Below are 24,971 nucleotides of genomic sequence, written 5' to 3'. Positions count from 1 at the left end.
CTGGGTACTGGCTCCAGGATAAGTACCCGGAGACACCGTGTCCGGGTTCCTTGTCGGTGTTGATAGGATGAGTTGTAATGGTTAAGGCTGACCTACTGATTACTGGACAATAATACACCACCAGGCGAGGCATTGTGTGTGTGTGTGTGTGTGTGTGTGTGTGTGTGTGTGTGTGTGTGTGTGTGTAATACAAAATGTGAATTAACATTTGATAAAGCCTGGAAAACGCAACAAATGATTTTGCTAAATAAAGATAAATTTTTATTGGTATAACTTAAGAGGAAATTAGTTTATCTATGGTCAAGTTTGCTCAGTTTTATTTAATACGTCGTTTATTAATAAAGAGTAAACAAATCATACCTGGGTTGGGTTGGGTTAGGTTAGGTTGGGATATAACAGCTATGGTCGGGTCGGGTTGGGTAAGGTTAGGTTAAGTTAGGAAATAACAGGTATGGTTGTTATCAGCGGGTGAGGAAGGAACAACAGAGGATCACCCGAGGAAGGTAATCCTTCTTGATAGTCTTAAACACTAACCTTTCTTCCACCAGCCCCCCCCCACCCCCCTCTCTCTCTCTCAAACAAGTTTTCTATCAGTTCTTTAACTAAGACTCCGCTTCTCTGGCATTCCAACATACAAAATGTAATTAAAGAATCATAAAAAATAACTTAGTGTTTTCTTATATCTTTTGGCAGCGATATTCGGTGCATGAATAAATGCGACGATCACCTGAAGATTGGGCACCCCACTAGATTTCACCTGATAATTAAATAAACTAACGTAACCTATCCTATCCTAACCTAATCTATCCTATCCTATCCTAACCTAATCTATCCTATCCTATCCTAACCTAATCCCCCAGGTAGTGTTAGGGTGTTTTAATCATCAGGTGAAATAAGCTGTGGATGTCTCATGTCCAGGTGATCCAACAGAGGTAATTAATTGTTTTTTAATAGGTTAAGCGAGAAGACGGAATGGAGGACTCGAAGTAGGTAGGTAGGTAAGTGGATAGGTAGGTAAGGTAAGGTAAGGTAAGGTAAGGTAAGGTAAGTAGGTAGGTAGGTAGGTAGGTGGGTGTTCAGCTTGTAGGTACACATACATACATACATACATACATACATATTCAGTAAAATCGTGAAACAAGGACACACTGGTTCAGCAGGTGTACATAGAGAGTACAAGCTTATAAAAAACTTGTAAACCATAATTCGACACAACCAAAGCTAGTCCATGAGAGCCACAACAACTCACCGCCAAACTGATGTCTTTTGAAATTATCTGAGGGAAATTTTTCTTACGATACAATTACGGTCGCCTCAGTCTATCAGAGAAACAACACGTGTATAGCTATTGTTGTACTGGGGTGTTAACGGTGGTTGAGACACACACACACACACACACACACACACACACACACACACACACACACACACACACACACACACTAACCCTCAAGCAGCACGTATATAGGAGATTTGAGTCAGCCGTGGACCTGCTTAAGCGCCCACCTTAATCTTGTTCACGTCAGCACGGATAATGGAACACGAGGGATAAGAAGGCTTTGCGAAAATTAAATTGTGAAGCTGTAGCCCCTGAAAAAAAAAGAAGCTTCTTATTCCCAATTATCTTCATCAAACTCAAACCAGTTCTAGTAATTTCTGTTGTCTGGTAAATTTAAGTTATGATTGGCTGGTACAAATACACTTTCTTGTAAAAAAAATTAGACTGATACAGCTTCAAGAACGTCCATACTCCGACAGGCAGCTCATATATTTGATACAGATGTTTCATTAATCAATTAGGATCGTCCACAGACCACAACCTAACCAACACTCATACATTATTACGGGAAAATACAAAATATCTGTGTACATTATAAATTAAGAGGAGCTGACTTCACTGAGACATTGAAATAAGATAAAACTACAAAAAAAATAATAATCTTGGTTGAGTTTCTGATAACCTAAGTTCATATATAGTCAACTTCTATTAACCAAAAGTCGTGTCAGGTCCTGTAAAATAACAGTAACTATAAGGTCGCCAGGGGAGTAACATCACACTTTAACTTGAAACAAACTGAAGAGAAATATGTCAACAAAATATCGAGATGAGGACAAAAGAGTGAACCAAAACCATCCAACCGGTTCACAAACAACTGATACAACATTATTTAATTTACCAAGTCGATGAAAAACACACATACAAAAAAAATCTAATTTTTTGTCTGTTTTCTGTTTTTTTTCCACATATCTCATTCTGTAAGACAAATGATAATGGAATCTGAGGTGGGTTGAAGACGGTCAGGTCGCCTCGGTGTGTGGAGTGATTAATGTGTGGTGGGGGCGTGGCCAGCGTCCAGGCCGCCACCTCTGCCCTCCTCCTGCCTGATAAACAAAAGGTATCTACCACCAGCAATTAGTAACAGGTGCTGGCGGCTCTAACTCACCCACCACACTCCTCCCTCATCCTCCACACCTCTCTTTCACCCACCACACTCCCCCTTCACCCTCTACACCCCTCTCTCACCCACTACACTCCTCCCTCACCCTCCCCACTCCTCCCTCACCCTCCCTCACCCTCTACACCCTTCCTTCATCCTCCATACTCCTCCCTCATCCTCCACACTCCTCCCTCACCCACACTGTCACACACACACACACATCTGGATCCAACTGTCTTTTGCCCACAAGGTCATTATGAACTTCTTCAAACATGGCGGGCCCTGGCGTCTCACCCCGTCACCCACAAATGATACCCCGTGTGGGCCAGCAGGCAGAATGAGTTTAGTGTCAAGATGTTCTACTTCAAGCGGTGTATTATTTTTACGACAAAGTATATAGAAGACGCGATCTATGACAATGGACGTGTCACAGTGGGCCGCGGGTTACGGAGACACACCGATAAAAAACCTGAGCTTGCTGCCAACACAATACTGGACCTCACACACGGCCTGACGCTCTAGGAACGTCTAAGATTTACATGTTAGGATGTCAACAATATCCTGCCAAGTGAAGTCCTTATTCCTGATACAGACACAACACATAAATAGCGCGAGTGTAAGGAGACGCGTGAGGGAATCTGAAGACTCTTAAGACTGGCTTTAAGTATCAAACGAGCAAGAGTCCCCAGTACATAGTGACCGTGAGTGTTGTTTGACTGTGGAGGAAGGAACACGACGCATGCACCCCAGTCAGCCGCCCATAACTTGCTTGATATAAAGGAGGTGCACAAAGACCTGACACCTGTGAGTGCCTCTCTTCCCCTGCCCAGACATGTACTATCTGGCCCATGGGATGGTTTATGAGAATTTTACTCCCAGTTCACCCGGGACCTTAACATGGCTGACAACACTGCATAAACCAGTCATTTTGGTGTGGAATTCTTTATCACCTCATTTTATCCTTACGAACACATCTGAGTTCTCTCCGTCACTCAATCGTTCCTGCTTATGGGAAAGTAATACGAACAAGCTCCTACGCACATTGGAAATATCAATAAACTCCAGGAAACAAACACTATTAGGTACTATGCCAAACATACTGTCACACAAAGTCAAATATATAATTACTTCAGTCCAGAACAAGATCCCTTCACTCTCAACTCACTAATGGAAAAATCTCTTTAATCATTAACCAAGTCCTTTTAAAGTAACTTATCTAACCTAACCATAGACCCCCCCTCATCTGTCCTCATCTCACACCTGCCGCCACGACCCAAGATAAAACCAGTCTCCCAGGTTCCATATTTACCCCAAATTTAACCCTTGATCCTGGTAAAGACATCCTCAACCCACCTCCCTCCCAGTCTCAGTACCTTCCTAATTTAGCCCAATCCCATACAACTAACCTAACTTAACCTAACCAAACCTACATCAAAGTTATCAAGTTAAAACAATATGTAAATAGCAAAAACTGTCCCATATACTAATAATGTTAATTTAAAGCAAACATTCTTCGTGTTCTTATTTGATGTGAGTGACTGAGAGAGCGAGTGAGTGAGTTAGTGAGAGTGAACGTGAGCGAACGAATGAGTGAGCCAGTGAGTTGGTGAGAGTGTACGTGAATGAGTGAGTGAGTTGGTGAGAGTGTACGTGAGCGAATGAATGAGTGAATGAGCGAGTGAGTGAGTTAGTGAGAGTAAACGTGAGCAAACGAATGAGTGAGCGAGTGAGTTGGTGAGAGTGTACGTGAGCGAACGAATGAGTGAGCGAGAGAGTGTAGGAGCAGGTAAGGTATCCCTGGGCTCATCACCGTGTTAATCACTTGACCAGGTAATTGTAGGTTGTCTCCCCCAACACGTCATATAAGCCGCGCCCTCTACAGCCAGACCCTCCACCCTGGTTTGTCCCTGTCTTCTCTCCGCCTTGTCCCTGGGTTGTCTCAGATACTTATGGCTTGCTTCAAGTACCAATGACTTGTCCCTATATACCAATGGCCTGTCCCTATATACCAATGGCTTGTCCCTATATACCAATGGCTTGTCCCTATATACCAATGGCCTGTGCCTATATACCAATGGCTTGTTCCAAATACCACCAGCTTTCTCTGTGCAGTCACTGTTTGTTCATAGCTGTTGACGTTGTGCTCCTTCATCACTGCAGGTAAGCCGACCGACCCCACGAGGCCTAGAGGGCAGCCTGGCATCAATAGTGCTTAAGGACTAACCAGGTGATTATGGTAATTACCTCAACGCTCATCATCGAACACTGATTGATCATTGATCTTATAAACCGATTACTGATCGAAAAGATGACTGAAAGACTGACGGATGCCCCCCCCCCTTTACTTCCTGGCTGACAATGACTGGCTGACTCCCCCCTGTTGGCACACTTAGCTGACACTATCAGGAAAACACCACCCACTAACAATACCCATCTAATACTACCCACCTAACAATACCCACACAAACTACCCACTAACAATACCCATCTAATACTACCCACCTAACAATACCCACACAAACTACCCACTAACAATACCCACCTAGCACAAGTAAAATGAGGAACCTTAACATTCCACCACGTGTTTCCTGTCCCTTCCGACGAGGCCACAGCTACCTAAATGTGGTGACCGCTGGGTAAACAAGGTGTGTGTGTGTGTGTGTGTGTGTTAAACCTCCAGGAAAGGTTCAAACTCTTCTGTAATCTTTAATAACATGATGACGACATTCTAAGAGAATTTCAGATCTAATATATTAATTCTGGGGAAGTTCAATTACTGTGAATGTCAAGACAGACCAGGTGATTGTCGCTAAAGGAAAAAAAATAGTAAAACACGTCTTGTTAATTTCAGTGCAGGTGTTCAGGGTTTACGCAACAAAATGGTTAGTTATTATAGTTTCGTTCACAGAAATTTTATCTCTAAATTACGTCAGTGAAGGCATAAGTACCCGGAGATCACATAGTTTATTGTAGTGGATTCCGCAAAAGGTTTCTTAAGAGTAGTAGTTGTAAAGCCTCTTCTGGTCCCTGGTGGTAGGAAGTAAGCCATGTGTCTTGTGGTGGGTGTGGTGAACGCGGCCAGTGGATGAGGCGGTACATGATGAACGTCCACATTACACCAGGTATTAAGTCCCACTACAATGATCCATGAGTGATGGTCTGCTGAGGCTACTTCTCGGAAATGTTAATTGAACCTCGTACTGTGGCTGTGAGTGTGACCGCGGGTGTTGCATCTTAGAGAACCTCCTTGAGTTAAAGTCTGAGAGAAATTCCTTAAAGTCCTGAGGATTAGGAGCTGGTTGCTTTAAGACGGTGCGTCATATAAAGCAGAGCAGATGAACTCGTGTTATTGGTGAGATTTTCTTAGTGTGAGGAGGATAACAGTCCAGTAGAGGGAGAACAACAGTACAACACTCGCCTCTCTCCCGTGTGTCTTGTGGTAATCGACCATAGACACTTGATGGCTTCAGAGTCAACACCCGCATCCACTCTCCTTCCATCTCTACCGTCAGGCTCCATCATGGCACTCCCTTCCTCACACCAGCTGCTTAATGTTCAATGACCCACAAAAAAGCAGTTTGAACACTGACTCTGAACAGTGTGTGTGTGTGTGTGGAGGGCATCAGTTGGTGGACAGTGACGTTATAACAATCCACACGGTAGTTGAGATCCACACATATCAAACATGTAAACAATAAATCCAAAAAATATAGATAAATACGGTAACTGGACTATGCATTATGGACCATCAACCCGCCAGGTGTCACGAGTGGCGTCTCACTACCCTGCCATAACCTGAGTCAACGATATGGACAGGAAGAATTTTACCCCGGGGAAACTAACGAACTGGTTTACGTATTAACTATCATCATTTTAAAAGAATTACTGTGAACCACTAATAAGAACTGTTGAGTAAATTATTTGTTTTTCTTGTTACTGTCTTCCATGAAAGCATATCGTAATGTCGTGTTAGTTATGTTGTGTGAATGTCAAGTAAATGTCTGTAATTACTACGCCTTCACTACACCACCTGGTCACAGTTGCCATCAGTGACACAGATTATTCCCCTTTGTACTGTACACATTTTCATACAATCTCCTTATTGTATTCGCTTGTTTTCACGCATCTTTTATAGTTAGCCTACATTACTTATCTTCAATCAATGGTTTAACCATCTTGTTACCCAGGTAGAGTTGTGTATTACCTGGAGAGTGGAGCTGCCCCGTGTATAGTTCAGAGAGATTTTTCTTCCTCACCACCACAAGCACCCACTTCAAAATTCTCACAGCTTGTGGCAAATTACATAATATAGTGTTGTGTGGTGACTCCTCCCAATAACAATGAGCACTGTGATACCGAGAAGTGACCAACCATCACCTCCAGGTACCACAAGTAACTCATACAACACCGCCACAAAAACCCGCCACTCATACCGAGACAACTTACTTCTGGGAAGGTATGTGGAGCGACGGCGGGGCGGGGCGGGGTGGGGCGGAGTGGGGCGGGGCGGCAGAGTGGGGCAAAGGACGTAAGCTTCTCAGTAACAGTATATAAACACAATATTCAGCGTAACATTTGATTTATAGTGTTTTTATTATCCAAAGGTAAAGTAAAAATATTCCCCTTGAAATTCAGGAGTTACTTGATATACAAATAATTTTCAACGTTCAAGTGAATTACTCAACTGGTGAATACGATATATGTTATAATAAATGAATTAGGTGAGTGTAAAGGTATTCAAGCTAACATTAACATACACAAGAGGTAAACATGTGAGTGTAAGCTTTAACAGGTGTAAACATCGCCACCTAAACTCTTGGTCGTTTTCATACTCATACAGATTCACAAATAACGGTAAATTAACCCAACTTGACCTAACTTAACCTTGACCTAACCTAACTCGACTTACCTAACCTACACACTACACCCAACTTGAACTGAACTGACCCGACTTAACCTAACCTACACCCAACTTGAGCTGACCTAACCTAACCTAGCCTAACATTGACCTAACCTGACGTAACCTACTACACCCAACTTGAGCTGACCTGACCTAACCTGACCTAACCTAGCCTAACATTGACCTAACCTGACTTAACCTACTACACCCAACTTGACCTGACCTGACCTAACCTAGCCTAACATTGACCTAACCTGACAACCTACACCCAACTTGAGCTGAGCTGACCTGACCAAACCTAACATTGACCTAACCTGACTTAACCTAACCTACACCCAACTTGAGCTGACCTGACCTAACCTGACCTAACCTAGCCTAACATTGACCTAACCTACTACACCCAACTTGAGCTGACCTGACCTAACCTGACCTAACCTAGCCTAACATTGACCTAACCTGACTTAACCTACTACACCCAACTTGACCTGACCTGATCTAACCTGACCTCACAAAACGTTAACAAGAACTAATAGTATAAAACATTTGAATGAAAGTCCAACAGGTGGAGATATATGAAAGTCTATTAGGTGAGGATATATGCAAATCCAGCAGGTGTTGTGTGAGTTAGGTGTTGTCTGGGTCAGCAGGTGTTGAGTGGACCAGTAGCAGGTGTTGTCTGGGTCAGCAGGTGTGTGGGTCATCCGCAAGTACTGTGTGGGTCAGCAGCGGGTGTTGTGTGGCTCAGCAGGTGTTGAGTGGACCAGTAGCAGGTGTTGTGTGGGACAGCAGGTGTTGTGTGGGTCAGTAGCAGGTGTTGTCTGGGTCAGCAGCGGGTGTTGTGTGGACCAGTAGCAGGTGTTGTGTGGGTCAGCAGCAGGTGTTGTGTGGGTCAGGTGTGGTCAGCAGGTGTTGTGAGGACCAGTAGCAGGTGTTGTGTGGGTCAGTGTGGGTGTTGTGTGGGTCAGCAGGTGTTGTGTGGGTCAGCAGGTGTTGTGTGGGTCAGCAGGTGTTGTGTGGGTCAGCAGAGGGGTGTTGTGTGGGTCAGCAGCAGGAGGGGCGGGGGACGGTAGGCGGGGCGGGGGACGGTAGGCGAGGCGGGCCTGACTCCCATGCCTGCTGGGTCGTTGTGAATACAGAAAGGGCTGGACCAGATGACACGCGAACCACAGCCTCGGGACGATACTGCCACCCCGTCACCCCTACCCCATGTCAGCCCGTCAACCCCAGCCCTGTTAACCCCAGCCCTGTCAAGCCCTACCCTGTCAACCTCAGCCCCGTCATCCCCTATCCTATCAACCCCAGCCTTGACAACCCTAGCCCGTTAACGCCAGCCCCGTCATCCGCTACCCTGTCAACCCCAGCCCTGTCAATCCCTGCCTCACCTCTTGACAACATTGTCTCTTGGGCACGCACACACACACACACACACACACACACACACACACACACACACACACATCTATTTCTCTTCTTCCTTCTTATTTTTTTACAGTTAAGTTATATTCGTGCTTCACTGTTATGTATTTTGTCAACTCTCTCTTTCTCACTACGGTTCTTCGATAACCTGTGGCTCATCCAACCTTTCACACCTTTATAATTCTTCCCAGCAAGCCATCAACCAGCCAGTCATCAACCAGTCAGCCATCAACCAGCCAGCCATCAACCAGTCAGTCATCAACCAGCCAGTCATCAACCAGCCAGTCATCAACCAGTCAGCCATCAACCAGCCAGCCATCAAGTCCCATCAACCAGCCAGTCATCAACCAGCCAGTCATCAACCAGTCAGTCATCAACCAGCCAGTCATCAACCAGTCAGCCATCAACCAGTCAGCCATCAACCAGCCAGTCATCAACCAGTCAGCCATCAACCAGCCAGTCATCAACCAGTCAGCCATCAACCAGTCAGCCATCAACCGGCCAGCCATCAACCGGCCAGCCATCAACCGGCCAGCCATCAACCAGTCATCAGTCAGCCATCAACCAGCCAGTCATCAACCAGCCATCAACCAGTCAGTCATCAACCAGTCAGCCATCAACCAGCCAGCCATCAACCGGCCAGTCATCAACCAGTCAGTCATCAACCAGTCAGCCATCAACCAGCCAGCCATCAACCAGTCAGCCATCAACCAGAAAGTTGGGTGAGGACGTGTAAATAATCCCTCAGTGAATCATAATAACAGTAGTACTGATGGTGGTTAAGATAATGATCTGAGTGGTCAGCCTTCACAGTGGTTGCCTACAAGTGCTTACAAACAAAATCCACGCTTCTGAGGGCATGAAGTGAGGTGATTGGTCCTTGCCCCTGGTGTTTCTTGTGATAGGAGGTTGGCTCGGTATAGTGGACACACATGACAGCGAAAGATATAACAAATATATGGGTTTTATCGGTCATTTGGGGTGAAAAAGTTGACGCTTCCTTCGCCTCACCCAAAGAGGATCCATCTTCTCTCCGGTTCTTACTACAATCAGTGGTCACGACCGCCATCTAGGAGACTATGACAAGATTTTACCCCAGTGAGATTGTTGCATACACCAATAGTGGCGCTAAGTGATGGTAGGTCAGGAACCACTCCGTGTAATCTGTTGTCTGAGGAAAGAGTTTGAGCTGTGTTTCTCGTACTGTGCAGCCTCCATTGTGGTTTATATCTGACAGTCATTCACTTTCCTTTGTTAGTTAACTCTTCCACACAACATTTACTGTGAAACTCTAGACTAAGCAAACACCAGCGTCGAAACCCGCTCAATGTGTGTGTGTGTGTGTGTGTGTGTGTGTGTGTGTGTGTGTGTGTGTGTGTGAGAGAGGTGGAGACAGCTACACGGCTGATGGACGACTACTTGTGCTGGTTGTGTCAGGGTGATAACTTGTGTCGGTGTGGCTCATGTGTACTGCATATTATATTTCTAAGACTTACTGTACACGTCTTCTACAGAGTTACTGTAAGACATAAGAACTTGTGAATAACGCCGCACTTACTGGATAGGAGGCAGGCCGTGTGGTAAATTATCCCCTCAACTTGTTGATGAAGTTAACATAACTTACTCAAGATATTTGAAATAGTATCGTGTACAATCATACTATCACTGTTGACTCACACGTAAAATACGTCGCATTAAACGTAAAATTGATACACAAACACAAACTTCATCAAGAAAATATCCTGTTTATCCTAACCAGAGGAGAAAGAAAAGAAACTCCTTCAAAAGAACCCAGAGGACGAGACAACAAGAACCTGAGAAAGTGAAGCGGCAGCCGCGGGTCAGAACACTGCACGTTGGACAGATCAACAGTGGACTTAAGACCTCCATCACTGGATGTCACGAGACAGTAAATAACTCCTAGAATAAGACCAATTATTATCGGAGAGTTAGATGAAAATAGGATGTCTGGAAGTGTTCAACAGACAGGGAAGAATCAACACACACGACTGTGGGAATACACACACACACACACACACACAGGGAGTGAGGGAGGGGGCCACCTCCAGCCATCACTAATAAGAGGATCATAATATATCCCCACTCAAATTTCAGACTAAAGATCCAATAACCCCGGCCATCATCCACACAATGGGGGCGGGTCCCCCTCAGTGGCGGAGGGAGGGGAGGGGCGAGGAACAGGGGAGAGGGGAGGGAAGTGGGGAAGGTTGTGTGGGCGAGGCAGCGTGGTGGGGGAGAGGGGGTAGGGGGGGTAGGGAAGGAGTGTACCTGCACATGGCGGGATAGACCTGAAGGGATTTGCAGCCCCCCCCCCCCAACACACACTACCACCACCTGGTGACCTGTACGCTACCAGGTAGTGATCTTAACGCTGGTTGGCCGCTACTGTAGGTGTAGATCTACCTATCTCACTACCATCATTAAACACACACACACACACACACACACACACCATGTGAGGCCCCTCCTAACACCATCTGTGAGGGAGTTACTACACTACGAGTCTGCTGTTCAACACCTCAGCGCACAAGATCTACGTGACCTCCACTGTAAACATTAATCTGTATGTTCACTGTATGTTCCTTTACCTTTCTCTAATGAAGGCTTTTGTTAAACCACCAATGTATGTAATAAGTCATTTATGTCCAATGTATATTTTCAGCCTTCGGGCCGCAGAATTTTTTCAATAAACCGTTAATTATTATTATTGTTAGTATTTCTTACACACACACACACACACACACACACACAAACACACACACACACACACACACACACACCATCGCTGTTCACGGGATAACACGAAATAGATTCAGAGTTCAAAACGACTTTAATATCCCAAAGATGATTTAAGGTCAATTATAGTGAGGCTGTGAGGACCATAGACTATAGAGGTGGAATCTCTAGGTCAACGACGGATGACCTTTGATGATATAAGCCTACCAACAGTGCCGTGAGTTAACAGCACAGTAAACCCTACCAGTGTTGTGAGTTTACCTGACTACACATTCTCAAACGTTCCAATAAATTCCTCATAACTGAAGACAATTGAAGTATGTGACTAAACTTAAAAAAAAATAATGCAACCAATATGGCGACTGGATCACACTGAGACTCTACCTTAACTACATACATTCACTTAACCAGGTCTTTTCCTCAAATTTCTCGACTTAAAATTTTGGTCTCCTCGGGGAGAGTCTCAGCGTAATTTATATATCATTTTGGGATATAGTTTTGTGTAATTATCATATATGGTTCTATAATCGTTGATATATAAGGTGTAGTGATCTATAATCTGCTGTAAATTATCTTATTCATTTGAGTTGGATCTATATTTGCTTGTTTCCATAACCAATATAAGGCCCGACAATGCATAATATATAATTCATAATCTATAATGTACGCTGTATATTTCTCAGGGATATAATCATCTATTATCGTCATTATATTTATATAATCGTCTTTATACGATTATAATATTGCCGATATATTATTTAATTTACAAAGTGAACATACATATAAGCACAGCTACTACGATTAACCAATAGGCTGTTTTTTCTATAATTATACATAAAATAAAGAGTATAATCGACAAATATGATTACAGTGTATCCATTATATACCTAACCCTGTAATTGTTCCTCTTTCAGTAAATTTCAGGCAGGAGTAATTAATTTAGATTACTGTAATTATATTTTGTTAATTGAGAGTGTTTGGGAGATCTGGTTCAACTGTAGTTATTATATAATTACAGTATGATATGGAGTGTTCTTTTCTGTTGTTGCATTTGTTATTATTATTATTATTATTATTATTATTATTATTATTATTATTACCATCATCATTATCACTCACCAACCACAGGTACTCAACAACATACCTCGTCTATATGTTCTCTGTGAGGTTGAGACGACGATGGTGGCAATCAGTATGTATACAATTTATTAGAGATAGAAGACATGTGTGTTGTTGGACTGTACTTACCACCAGGTAGCCGCGACGTGTTGCCAGGATAACGCCGCTACCACCACAACCACGCACACCACGCCCCTCACGCTCTGCATCTTGGCTACTCGACTCTTGCTACTGTGGGAGGCGCTGGTGGTGTTGTTCCTTCCTGCCGAGGGTGAGGCTTGTGCTGGTGCTCAGGTAGTGGTGGTGGCGGTGGGTTGTAGTGGCAGCTGAAGGTGTTGGTAGTGATGCTAGTAGTGGTGAGTTGTAGTGGTACTCGAGGGTCTTCCTGGTTGTGGTGGTGACAGCAGGCAGCACAGTAGTCGGGTGTGGTGGTGATGAGGGTTGGGGATGTAGTAGTAGTTTCAGTAGTACAATAGTAGCGTCGAAGCTGCGGTAGTGGTTGGGACACTCGCTGGTGATGCTTCTGATACAAAACCGGATTTCTTTTTACAAGTTCTACGCTCTAGTCACACTTCCTCAAAAATTTCAGTGGTGGACGCTATCACCACACCATCACACACAAATGTCTGTCCGCGGAATCCTTTTTGTTGATTTTCTCTCAGACAATTTAGTCGTCTCCGTCACTGTGGGTGAAGGTGAGTCTTAGGTGACTACAGCAGTCCATCGTCGCGCCACAACACACCAGCACCGCAGCTATAAACAGCGTTGCTTTATCTCTTGGATGCTGACCTACACTCGGACAGAGGTACACAGATCTACGCGCGGAGGGTAAAGGGAAGGAACTACATCTTGGCATCTGGGTATCTTTTTCATACTGTTTCCGAAAACCACAGACGAGTCACAGTAACTCTCTAGTTCTTCCATTAGAGCCACCGTATATGCACCCAGGTAGACTACACGGCCCAGGAGAGTGAGCAGGACTTTGTGGTGAGCATCTTAAGCTGCAGTAAGGCGTGTGGCCCCACTACGTCGTACACTCACAACCACTGCACAGCAAATCGACACCCCGGTGGTCATCCTTCAAGAGAGTCAGTGACTGAGTAGTGATGTAAAGAGAGCTGGTGGGTGCAGAGGCCGTCGTTGTCGCAGCGTGGGTGAGACGCAGGCAGTGGCAGGAGGACAGGGTCTGGCCATCACCCGTCGAGGCCGCGGGCGTCCTCCTCCTCTACTGCCGCCGCTATGTGTTGTCCCCGTGTGGTGTTGTGCCGTGGTCCTCGTCTCTCACCCGATGCTGCAAGATAAGAAACAGACAAATTAACCAATGTTCGATGGAGTAACTTACCGTTATGTTAACCACCAAACACTACAACACAGAGACAAACCACATCCTCGGAATATATTCAACGTATACCTGCCAGGTGCTTGCACCAGTACGTATAACATTAGGCGCTATTAGCAGCTATCATTAATCCTCACTAACACTAAATATTTGGCTTTACCGAGTTTTACTATTCATTATAATTTATTGCATTGTAAATTGTGATGCTTAAGAGCTAGTAATATATAAAACTTAATGTTGAAAATGTAGAGTGTGAAGCGTTATCAGGGTTTAATGCTCGGCGCTGAGGTTCGTGATGTCTACCATCACGAATATATAATGTTTGGAGTCAGAAGCGAATGGTATTTATCGTGTCGGACAAGTGGTAGTTGTCTGGCAGGCAGGCAATTACTGTCATTTTACTGCGTCTGACAGGGAGGTCGACAAGGCGCTGTGCAACACGCTGAAGGACACACGTCGAATGAAAAGCCGACAGGGATACACAAGGGAGCGACTGGGGCACTGACGGGTTGTGATCACGACGCTCATATTGATAGTAACTGTGACGATACGCCAAAGAAAAGTTGATGAGACGCTGAGAAAAAAATTGACAGGTGCTGACGGGATAGTTGACGCGGGACGCTGATAGGGGAGTTGACGGGGCGCTGAATGAAAGATGAACAGAATGTCAATAAACGCCGACAGTGATAAAGCATCCGTAACCTCACAGACTTGTATACAATGTTTCGCTTTGACTGACGTTAGGGTAAACTTTCCGTATAGAATTCCGACGTTATTTTGGTTGCCATAACAGCACCTTAACCAAAGTGAGTGAGTTAATGCGGCGTTACAAATCCATTTAGTGAAGACAAAAACAAACCTAACGTACGAAGGTTTAAGAATTAACTCCCAGGAATGTTTACAAGATCTTAGTGTTAAATCTTATGCCTCTAGAAGACACCCAGTAGACGGTGACCCTTCTTCAGATCACAGGTTAGAAAGAAGGAAGAGAGAACGTTGATAAATACAGATGGAAGAGAAGCAAAGTGTCTATATAACAAGCCGGAACAGGAACTTTGTCAAACCCAATACAACAATACGGAAAAGATCCCCAAGTTTACGGTCCTATTGTGGGAAAGACGGTCAGCTGTCGTTAAATTTTATCTGGAGGGAAAAGTAGTTATGGGGGAGAGTTTCCACAATAAGGATCATTATGGAACAATAGTGTGGGGGTGGCCTGCTACACCCTCATTATGGTACACACCCCAGCATCCGTGTTATGAGTTGGAACACACACACACACACACACACTACTGGCTGGTCCCATGACAGTAAATTCATCCGTGACCTTTTTTTGCATTAATCAAATGTTTTCACGTTGTCATATTTCCCGTTGCTTATCCTCTGTTTTTTTTTTGGTCGAATTAACAAATGCTCCGTTAAAATGTGTTAGTATACATGTATAAATGTATAGATGTATACTGGTATGGTATATAAGTATACTGGTAGAGCATATAAACAGTCATATCCTCAACTAAACTTATTATGGCCTTCAGAAAATCACTTGTGTTGTCTGGTTACTGCTGACCCTCGACTTTCTCCATCACACTCCTCCTCCATCACACACCTCCTCCATCACACACCTCCTCCACCACACACCCCTCCATCACACACCCCCTCCATCACACACCTCCTCCACCACACACCCCCTCCATCACACACCTCCTCCACCACACCTCCTCCACCCACTCCATCCTCCACACTCCACCACACCCTCCACCCACCACACCCTCCATCACACTCCACCACACACCCCTCCATCACACCCTCCTCCACCACACACCTCCTCCACCACACACACCCCCTCCATCACACACCTCCTCACATCATCACACCTCCACCACACACCCCCTCCATCACACCTCCTCCACCACACCATCCCTCACCACACACCTCCACCCACACACCCCCTCCATCACACCCTCCCACCACACACCCTCCATCACACCTCCTCCTCCACCACACACACCTCCACCACATCCCTCCACACACCTCCCTCCATCATACACCTCCTCCACCACACACCCTCCATCACACACCCCCTCCATCACACCCACCACACATCCCTCCATCACACACCCTCCCACACTCCTCCCTACCACACACCTCCACCACACACCTCCATCACACACCTCCTCCATCACACCTCCTCCACCACACACCCCCTCCATCCCCTCCACCACACCCTCCACCACACACCCCTCCATCACACACCTCCTCCATCATACACCCCTCCACCACACCCTCCACACCTCCACCACACACACCTCCACCACACACACCTCTTCTCCATCACACACCTCCTCCACCACACATCTCCATCATACACCTCCTCCACCACACACCTCCTCCACACATTGCCTCCCACATACACACACTCATTTCTACACAAACCCACCCCCACTCCTCTCCCACGCACTCAGATCCTGGATAGGTGATATTGGTGGAGGGATAGGACAGGAAGGTCAGGTGATGGTGGAGGGATAGGGACAGGGAGGGTCAGGGGGTCAGGTGATGGTGGAGGGATAGGGCTGGAGGGCCTGAGTGATGGTGGAGGGATAGGCAGGAGGGCCAGGTGATGGTGAAGGATAGGACAGGAGGGCCAGGTGATGATGGAGGATGGGCAGGAGGGCAGGTGGTGGGAGGAGGGCAGAGGGCCAGGTGATGGTGGGAGGGACAGGGCAGGAGGGCCAGGGTGATGGTGGAGGATAGGGCAGGAGGGCAGGTGATGGTGGAGGGATAGGGACAGGAGGGGTCAGGGTGATGATGGAGGGATAGGGCAGGAGGGCCAGGTGATGGTGGAGGGATAGGGCAGGAGGGCCAGGTGATGGTGGAGGGATAGGCAGGAGGCCAGGTGATGGTGGAGGATAGGGCAGGAGGGCCAGATGATGGTGGGAGGGATAGGCAGGAGGCCAGGTGATGGTGGGAGGGATAGGGCAGGAGGGCCAGGTGATGGGTGTGAGGGATAGGACAGGAGGGTCAGGTGGTGGAGGATAGGGCAGGAGGGCCTGGTGATGGTGGAGGGATAGGGAAGGAGGGCCAGGTGATGGTGGAGGATAGGGCAGGGGGCAGGTGATGATGGAGGATAGGGAGGAGGGCATGTGATGGAGGGGGATAGGGCAGGAGGGCCAGGTGATGGTGGAGGATAGAGCAGGAGGGCCAGGTGATGGTGGAGGGATAGGACAGATGGGTCAGGTGATGGTGGAGGGATGGGCCCAGGTGATGGTGAAGGGATAGGGCAGAGGGTTGTGGGTGAGGGTGAAGGGATATAGGGCAGGGGCCAGGTGAGGGTGAAGGGATGACAGGAGGGTCAGGTGATGGTGAAGGCATAAGGCATGAGGGTCAGGTGATGGTGGAGGGATAGGACAGGAGGGCCAGGTGATGGAGGAGGGCCAGGACAGGGAGGTGGAGGTTCACCACAATTTCCGAGTGTTGGCGGCGGCTCGACAATGTGAGCTAAATTACGTGGTCACAACCATTGTGCGGGGGCGGAGGGTTGAGGGGCAGGCCGGAGCCATATGCTGACCACAGCCTGCCCCACACACCACACACAGGAGCCAACTACACCCCCAACCATCACCACACAATGGCCCCCAAATGTCCCCCACCGTCCATAGCCTCCACCAGGAACCTCCCCACCCCCACCCTACCTGCCCACCCACATCTAACCTATACCTACCCACCCATCATCTCATCATCCACAGCTCACTTGCCCACCCCCACCTACCGACACCTCACCCATCACCCTCATCCCACCTACCCATCCTTCCCTCCCCCCCCTCCCCTACAGTCCCATTCGTGTATTTCCGTTCATAATTTTCCTCCCCTGGCCACCAACACCCTTCATGAGGCTCAGTTGACCATAGCCATTATCTTGGTCACCTCCAGGTACTGTTTGCAACTCTCCTCAAGGTTTCATAACCCGGGTGTAGACACTTGGCTCTCACGGCGTCTCATAGATAGATAGATAGACTGATACATACATGCATACATACATACATGCATACCTACATACATACATACATGCATACCTACCTACATACATACATGTATTCACTAAGTCGACTCAACAAAGAGAGGCGATAAAAAGGTTCTATTATTATGACCGAGGTTCCTTGTCGCTCTCACCTGTACCTCTCAGCTAATTAACAACACCTGTGGTCGGGGTGTTTTAGTGACGATAACCCGAGTCTTGACCTGTGTGACCTCTCTCTCTCTCTCTCAGACACCATAATCTCTCATCTCTCACTCTTTTCTCACAATCTCTTCCCTACACCCCCTCTCCTTTTCCCCTGTTCCCCCGACACCACAACCTCCCACCTCCCCACAATCCTCTCTCTCTCTGCCCCTAAGACACCACAAATAGTTAATATTGGTTCATGTACAATTGTTCATGTGTGTAATAAGCAGGAAAATACCAGTAAGCTGAAACAAACTTCTCAAAAAGGCAGAGATGAAAAAAAATAATAAAGTAAAAAATATTAAACCCTAATTAGCTCTCTGCCAGTTTAAACTAATTTGCTATAATACTTACCTACACACGACAAGCAAAACACGATTTCAATTAACAAAGAGAACAGGTAGAAGCAGGTAGGAACTGTAGTGTACATTTAAATTATACAAGTGAATTATAAACTACTACTAAGACGAAAAATACATACATATACATACACAACTATACACTTTTATGTATAGGTCTAAAAAATAACCAACAGTAACGCAAAATTATGTCCTGTTCTCACTTCAAGCTTCCAATTGTATTATTTTAATCTTAAAGGATAATATTAAGAAATGTCCGACACGATGAGAGATAAAAAGGCATGTTGCAAATTGGAATAATAAAAGTCACCATCTTGTAACACTTGCCTCATATACTGTTTATTCCTCTTATATATTGCGTACGTTAAATACATCATGTAATCTAGCTCCTACGACTATATTTACGTTGTACAGGTCAGGCGATAGTGTACTGTTTGGCCACCTTCTGTTGTCAACTAAACTAGATCACAACTTCGATATTATATTCTTAATAAATCTACATCACAACCGGGCACCATCACCACACACCACACACCACCACCATCATCACCCACCATCACCACCACTACCTCACCCATCACCCTGCTTCTCCCTCACACGGCAAGATGGACAGACACACTAACGACAACTTCAGAATGCTCACAAAAACTAACATCACTACTGTACCAGATTTACAATGCCTTAAGTCCCTCCCTCACCATCCAACCATCATGCCACTGTGGTTATTGAGGACATTACGCGCGTCATGTAAGTACAGAGTAGATGACGACCGCCACTGGCACACACACACACACACACACACACACACACACACACACACACACTCCGACACACAGCACAAAAATACACACAAAAAAACAACAACTAAGCAACCGTCCTGAGAGATAAATGCCATAGGCGGAAAAAAACACAGATATAATAGAATGAAATATTAAAATTAGATTTCGTAGAAGGAGGACAAATGACGGCGTTGAGGTGAGCGAGGAGGGGACCTCAGGGCTGGCCAGATTGTCAGTGTGAGGTGTGCAGTTTAGACCACCAGCGCGCGGAAATAATTTATAATTAGCAGACGAAGAAGTAAGAATATACGGCAGTGTGTGACTCAGCTCTACCTACACCCTTGGCGGCCATCCTTCCAGGGTTGTGGAGGGGAGGGAGGGGAGGGTAGGTGCATGATTTGACAGGACAAGATATTTGGCATGAGTCTTATGTGATAATTGAGTCTTAAAACTGTCCCTCTTATTATACCGTCTTGTACACTGTCATTTGAGCTCGACTGAATTAAATAGTGAATTCTCTGCAATAAACCTTACTTAATATTATTATGGCCACACACACACCATCCACCTGCCGCGCCATCTTGACAACTGGCCCTGCTTGGAGCTACTAAACGCGAGGAGCAGCAAGACCACTGGACCCGTCTGAACTAACTGAAAATCTGAACCACGGACTCCCAATGAACGGCTGGCCCACATACCCCTCGACCCGACCGCAACAATGGCCCCTCTCTGGACCATCTGGACTATGTGGACCACTCTCACCGTCTACACCGACCCCTGGCCATGTTTACACCAATTAAACCAATGATTCTATACTATATCTCGACCAATTAAACCACCGATTCTATATCTCGACCAATTAAACCAGATTCTATACTATATCTCGACCAATTAAACCACTGATTCTATATCTCGACCAATTAAACCACTGATTCTATATCTCGACCAATTAAACCCCTGATTCTATACTATATCTCGACCAATTAAACCAGATTCTATATCTCGACCAATTAAACCAGATTCTATATCTCGACCAATTAAACCACTGATTTTATACTATATCTCGACCAATTAAACCACTGATTCTATACTATATCTCGACCAATTAAACCACTGGTCTCGTCTGGACCAACTATACTGTACTGTAATCATCTGAACTACTAGACCTCTTATAGAACGAGGCCAGTTTAATGCTACACTACCCCCACCCCCCCAAGGTCGAGAGACGAGGTCATTACTCAAGTCCATCTTCAAGTACTGTATAAGGACGAGCCAAGGAAGGGTGAGGGGTGGTAGGGGAAGGTGAGGGGTGGGAGGTTAGAGGTGGGAGGTGGTAGGGGAGGTGGGGGTGGGAGGGTGAGGTGGGAGGGTGAGGGGTGGCAGGGGTGAGGGTGGTAGGTGAGGTGGGAGGGTGAGGTGGGAGGTGGTGAGGTGGCAGGGTGAGGTGAGGGGTGAGTGGGGGGGTGGGGGTGGGAGGGTGAATGGGTGGGAGGGTGGCAGGGGAGTGGGGTGGTAGGGGTGAGGTGGTAGAGGGGGGGAAGGTGGGGATGGCTGGGGAGGGTGAGGGTAGTGAGGCGGTGGCAGGGGTGAGGGTGGGAGGGGTGAGGGCTGGCTTGGGAGGGTGAGGGTGGGGTGAGGTGGCAGGGTGGGGGTGGGAGGGTGGGGGTGGCTGTAGAGGTTGAGAGATAGAGTTAAGTGGAGGTAAAGGTAGATAGGTGAGGGGTTACAGGAGAGGGAGGGGACATATACAGGTGAGGGATAAGGGAGGTACAGGTGAGGGATAAGAGGAGGTACAGGTGAGGGGTTAAAGGGTGACATGGAAGGGGAAGAGAGCAATACCTTGTCTCAATATTTACTTAACAATAATTCTCAGTGTAAACAAAGAGGTTCTGCAGTGCTTCTTCTCCCTCTTGTTGTTGCATTGTTTACCTTCTGTCCTTCATCGTTCCTTGTTTCATCTCTTTATTAATTCATCACTTTATCTTCTTCAACTTGTTCTGTTTATTGTTAGTATCTGTGTGTATGTACGAATGCATGATTTTATTATTATCATCATCATCATCATCATTATTATTATTATTATTATTATCATTATTATTATTATTATTATCATTATTATTATCATTATTATTTTTATTATTATCATTATTATTATTATTATTATTAGTAGTAGTAGTAGTAGTATCATTATTATTATTATTATTATTATTATTATTATTATTGTCATTCTCTTACTTTGTTATATAAGCTTTCCTTTGTATCTCCTTAATTTTCAGTCTCTCTTGTCCTGCCTACACTCACGCTGTTTACTCTTGAACTTTTATTCTCTCTCTCTCTCTCTCTCTCTCTCTCTCTTAATTAAGCTACATCTTTATTACCTCCCTCAATCCTTTTCTTCCTTCTTGCTCCCCTTCACCTCCCCTCCTCCCCCTTCTTAACTTCCCACCCCCTTCTTCCTTTCTCTCCTCCTCCTGCTCTTTCTTCTTTCCTTCCTCCTCTATCTCTCCCTCCTCCCCTCCTCTTCCTTCCTCTCTCCCTCCATATTGTCTATCTTACCAGTATTCCTTCCACCATTTTGTTCATCCGGACTTTCTTCCTTTATTAATTTCATTCATTTTCCTAAAACTTCATGCACACACACACACACACACACAACACATTCTTAGTAAATAAAATCTGGTTAGATTCTTCATTAAACCAAAACAATACGAACCAACATCAACAAAATCCCAACGTAACCTAACCAACAACAACAAAATCCCAACCATTTCCCGGGGTCACTGAAGACTTTGGATAACCTATCGATATTACAAGCTTGATGATAACTGTTCCGACAAGGATGAACTCTCGGTCAGCTGTACCGTTAATTTAAATGAGGGAACTAATGGGTTTAGTAAGACTTCAGAAGCTACCATTACAATATAGATCTATCTCATTTAATTTTTAATGGGTAGACAGATAGATAGATAGATAGATCGATAGATAGACAGATAGACAGATCGATAGATAGATATATCGATAGATAGATAGATAGATACTCAATTAAACCGTCCTGCAAGTTTCCATTGATTCATTTTAGTGAATTCCTTTAAATCCCTCTGACGAAATCTCTAAAATTCGTCTCAGAAATCCCTTTGAAATCCCCGTTACAAAAACTGGAAATTCTCCCTCCTCAAGTGAACCCTCGAAATCTGACTCCGAGCCCCACCCCCACGAACCCTCCAAATCCGACCATGAACCACATCTACCCCCGTGAACCCTCCAAATCCGACCATGAACCCTTCAAACCTGACCAAGAACCTCATTTACCCCCCCCCCAATGAACCCTCCAAATCCGGCCCTGAACCCCATTTCCTACCACAGCCCTCAACAGCGTGGATTTACCCAACTTTCAGATTAGAGCAAATGCAAGCGAAAATGGGCCAAGTTCCTGTAAGCGAGACCCAAGTTTCTTAAGTGTCGCCAACTGCTGAGGTCGGCGAGAATAACCATAAAAACACAAGTCCTGTTTTACGAATACCGAGTGAAACACAAACACCAAAAAAATTAAATAAAAAACACCAAAGAGAAGGAGAAGAAGGATAAATAAGTATATATGTAATAATAATTGTGGAGCCATGAAGTGATGTTTCCAGAAGGTAATAACAATATACAGTCTAATTAATAAAACACTCAGCCACCACACATTACATCGTCCATATTCGTCACCGGAACTACCAGATTTCGGTCGACGGTAGACATGTGAAGATGAGGGCCACACGGACACACATCAGGGAGCAGGGCCACGCGTGGACATACATCAGGGAGCAGGGCCACACGTTGACATACATCAGGGAGCAGGGCCACACGTGGACATACGTCAGGGAGCAGGGCCACACGTGGACACACATCAGGGAGCAGGGCCACGCGTGGACATACATCAGGGAGCAGGGCCACACGTTGACATACATCAGGGAGCAGGGCCACACGTGGACATACGTCAGGGAGCAGGGCCACACGTGGACACACATCAGGGAGCAGGGCCACAGTGCGACACGCCCACACCCCTGGTCACCGCCCCCAGCCGGCCCTCAAGCGGGGGCTCTCGACCTCAACAACAAAAAACTATGGGATTCAACTTTGAAGTGAAAAATACGAGAGTGGCGGGAAGACAGAGGTAAGCCACGTTGACTTTAACGTCGGGTATCCCGTCACAAAACGCTCACGGAGGAGCGTAAAGGTTGGAGGGGGTCGAGGTCGCCTTTCACAGTCTCGCAAAATTAGGCTGGTTAATTCTTGTTTGATAAAGACCATTGAGTGGTACGCTATTATCTCCGGCCACGTCCAACACTGCACTCATCTCCACACTTGTAAAGCTCACAAGCCTATTACAATTGAGGGTGAAAATGGACCGTGTGTGAGGCGTGGGATAGCTGGATGTGTCCCCCCACCCCAGTTATGATACTCCAAAGTCCGGCCCCCTCCTTCCCGCCGACCACTGCCACCAGCCTCACCTCACACCGGGTTTAAATATCAAACTTTGAAAATTTTCCTCCATCAAGAAACTTTTCATCAATATCTGTGAGAGTATGAGCGGGGAATTACTCGGTGCAGAGTGAGGGCGGGAGTGTAAGGAATACCCCGGTGCAGGTGGGAGAGAGGGGCATGGCCGCCTCACACAGCCTCGGGAGAAGCATCGTACATCAGGGCTTGACGGAGCGACAGACCGGCCGGAACATTTTTATCTGTGTTGTGAATGTGTTCATAATGCCGAGAATATTCTTCTTTGTTGCCCCGCGGACCACGGCGACCGCGGCCACGAGGAGCAGGGGGCGGGGGCCACCAGGGTCCACACAAGGCAGGAGCGCGGAAACTACGACCTGGGGGCCACGAGGCGACGGGGCCCATCCACCACTATGATGCCCCAAAAGGTAGACAGCCTACCCCTGGGGCACCACACGGGGCTACCAGCAACACCCAAGAACACAACAACTACAAAACAGTATCATCCAAAACACAGCAACAGCCAGTGATGGGAGAGAGACCACACATACAACCTTAAGGTGATTTGTGTTTACCTACGGGATGGATGGTGTACAGTACGCCCTTACCACACACACACACACACACACAGACACACACACACACACACACACACACAGACACACACACACACACACACACACACACACAGATCAAAACATCCATCTCAAGTTGTTTATATGTAGGACCGTTTTATATAACAAAGATGAAGGTCTTGGCAACTAATAAAAAGTGTGGGAAAGTACGAGTAATAAGCGTGAGGTTGTTTGATACTTTTAGAGAGAGAGAGAGAGAGAGAGAGAGAGAGAGAGAGAGAGAGCTAGCTCTATTACCGTGTATCACTTCCCTCCCTCCTTCACCAATAACACAACTTCCTACAGATGTCTTGTACTAAAGCAAAAAAATTTAGCACACGATTTTAGTTAATTTTAGCTTCGGTTTTTCCTTATCAACCAACAGCGTTAAGTTCTATGTAATAAAACAAACATATCACATCACCTGAGGATTAGCCTCCTAGTTTATTTCACCTGATGATTAAACATCCTAGGGGCGAGATTAGGTTAGGTTAGGTTAGGGTGGTTAATCTTAAGGTGAAATAAACTGGGGACTATTCTTCTGGTAAC

At 46.0% G+C, this 24,971-nt stretch overlaps 1 protein-coding gene across 2 annotated transcripts in view; it reads right to left on the bottom strand.

Annotated features, from left to right (window-relative positions):
- The window catches only part of LOC121876624 (protein Wnt-5b-like), a 76,899-nt gene that overhangs the window by 28,218 nt on the left and 23,710 nt on the right, over positions 1-24,971 (bottom strand). For both annotated transcript variants that reach the window (XM_042381904.1, XM_042381903.1), the window contains one exon: positions 12,760-13,921. In XM_042381904.1, coding sequence (XP_042237838.1) covers positions 12,760-12,839 — 80 coding nt within the window. In that variant the 5' untranslated portion in view covers positions 12,840-13,921. The remainder of the gene's footprint in view (positions 1-12,759; positions 13,922-24,971) is intronic.

This window comes from Homarus americanus, unplaced genomic scaffold, assembly GCF_018991925.1.
Source record: "Homarus americanus isolate GMGI-L3 unplaced genomic scaffold, GMGI_Hamer_2.0 scaffold28, whole genome shotgun sequence".
Taxonomy (NCBI): Eukaryota; Metazoa; Arthropoda; class Malacostraca; order Decapoda; family Nephropidae; genus Homarus; species Homarus americanus.
Note: the sequence above shows the minus strand (reverse complement) of the source record. Positions and strands in the feature narration are given on the sequence as shown.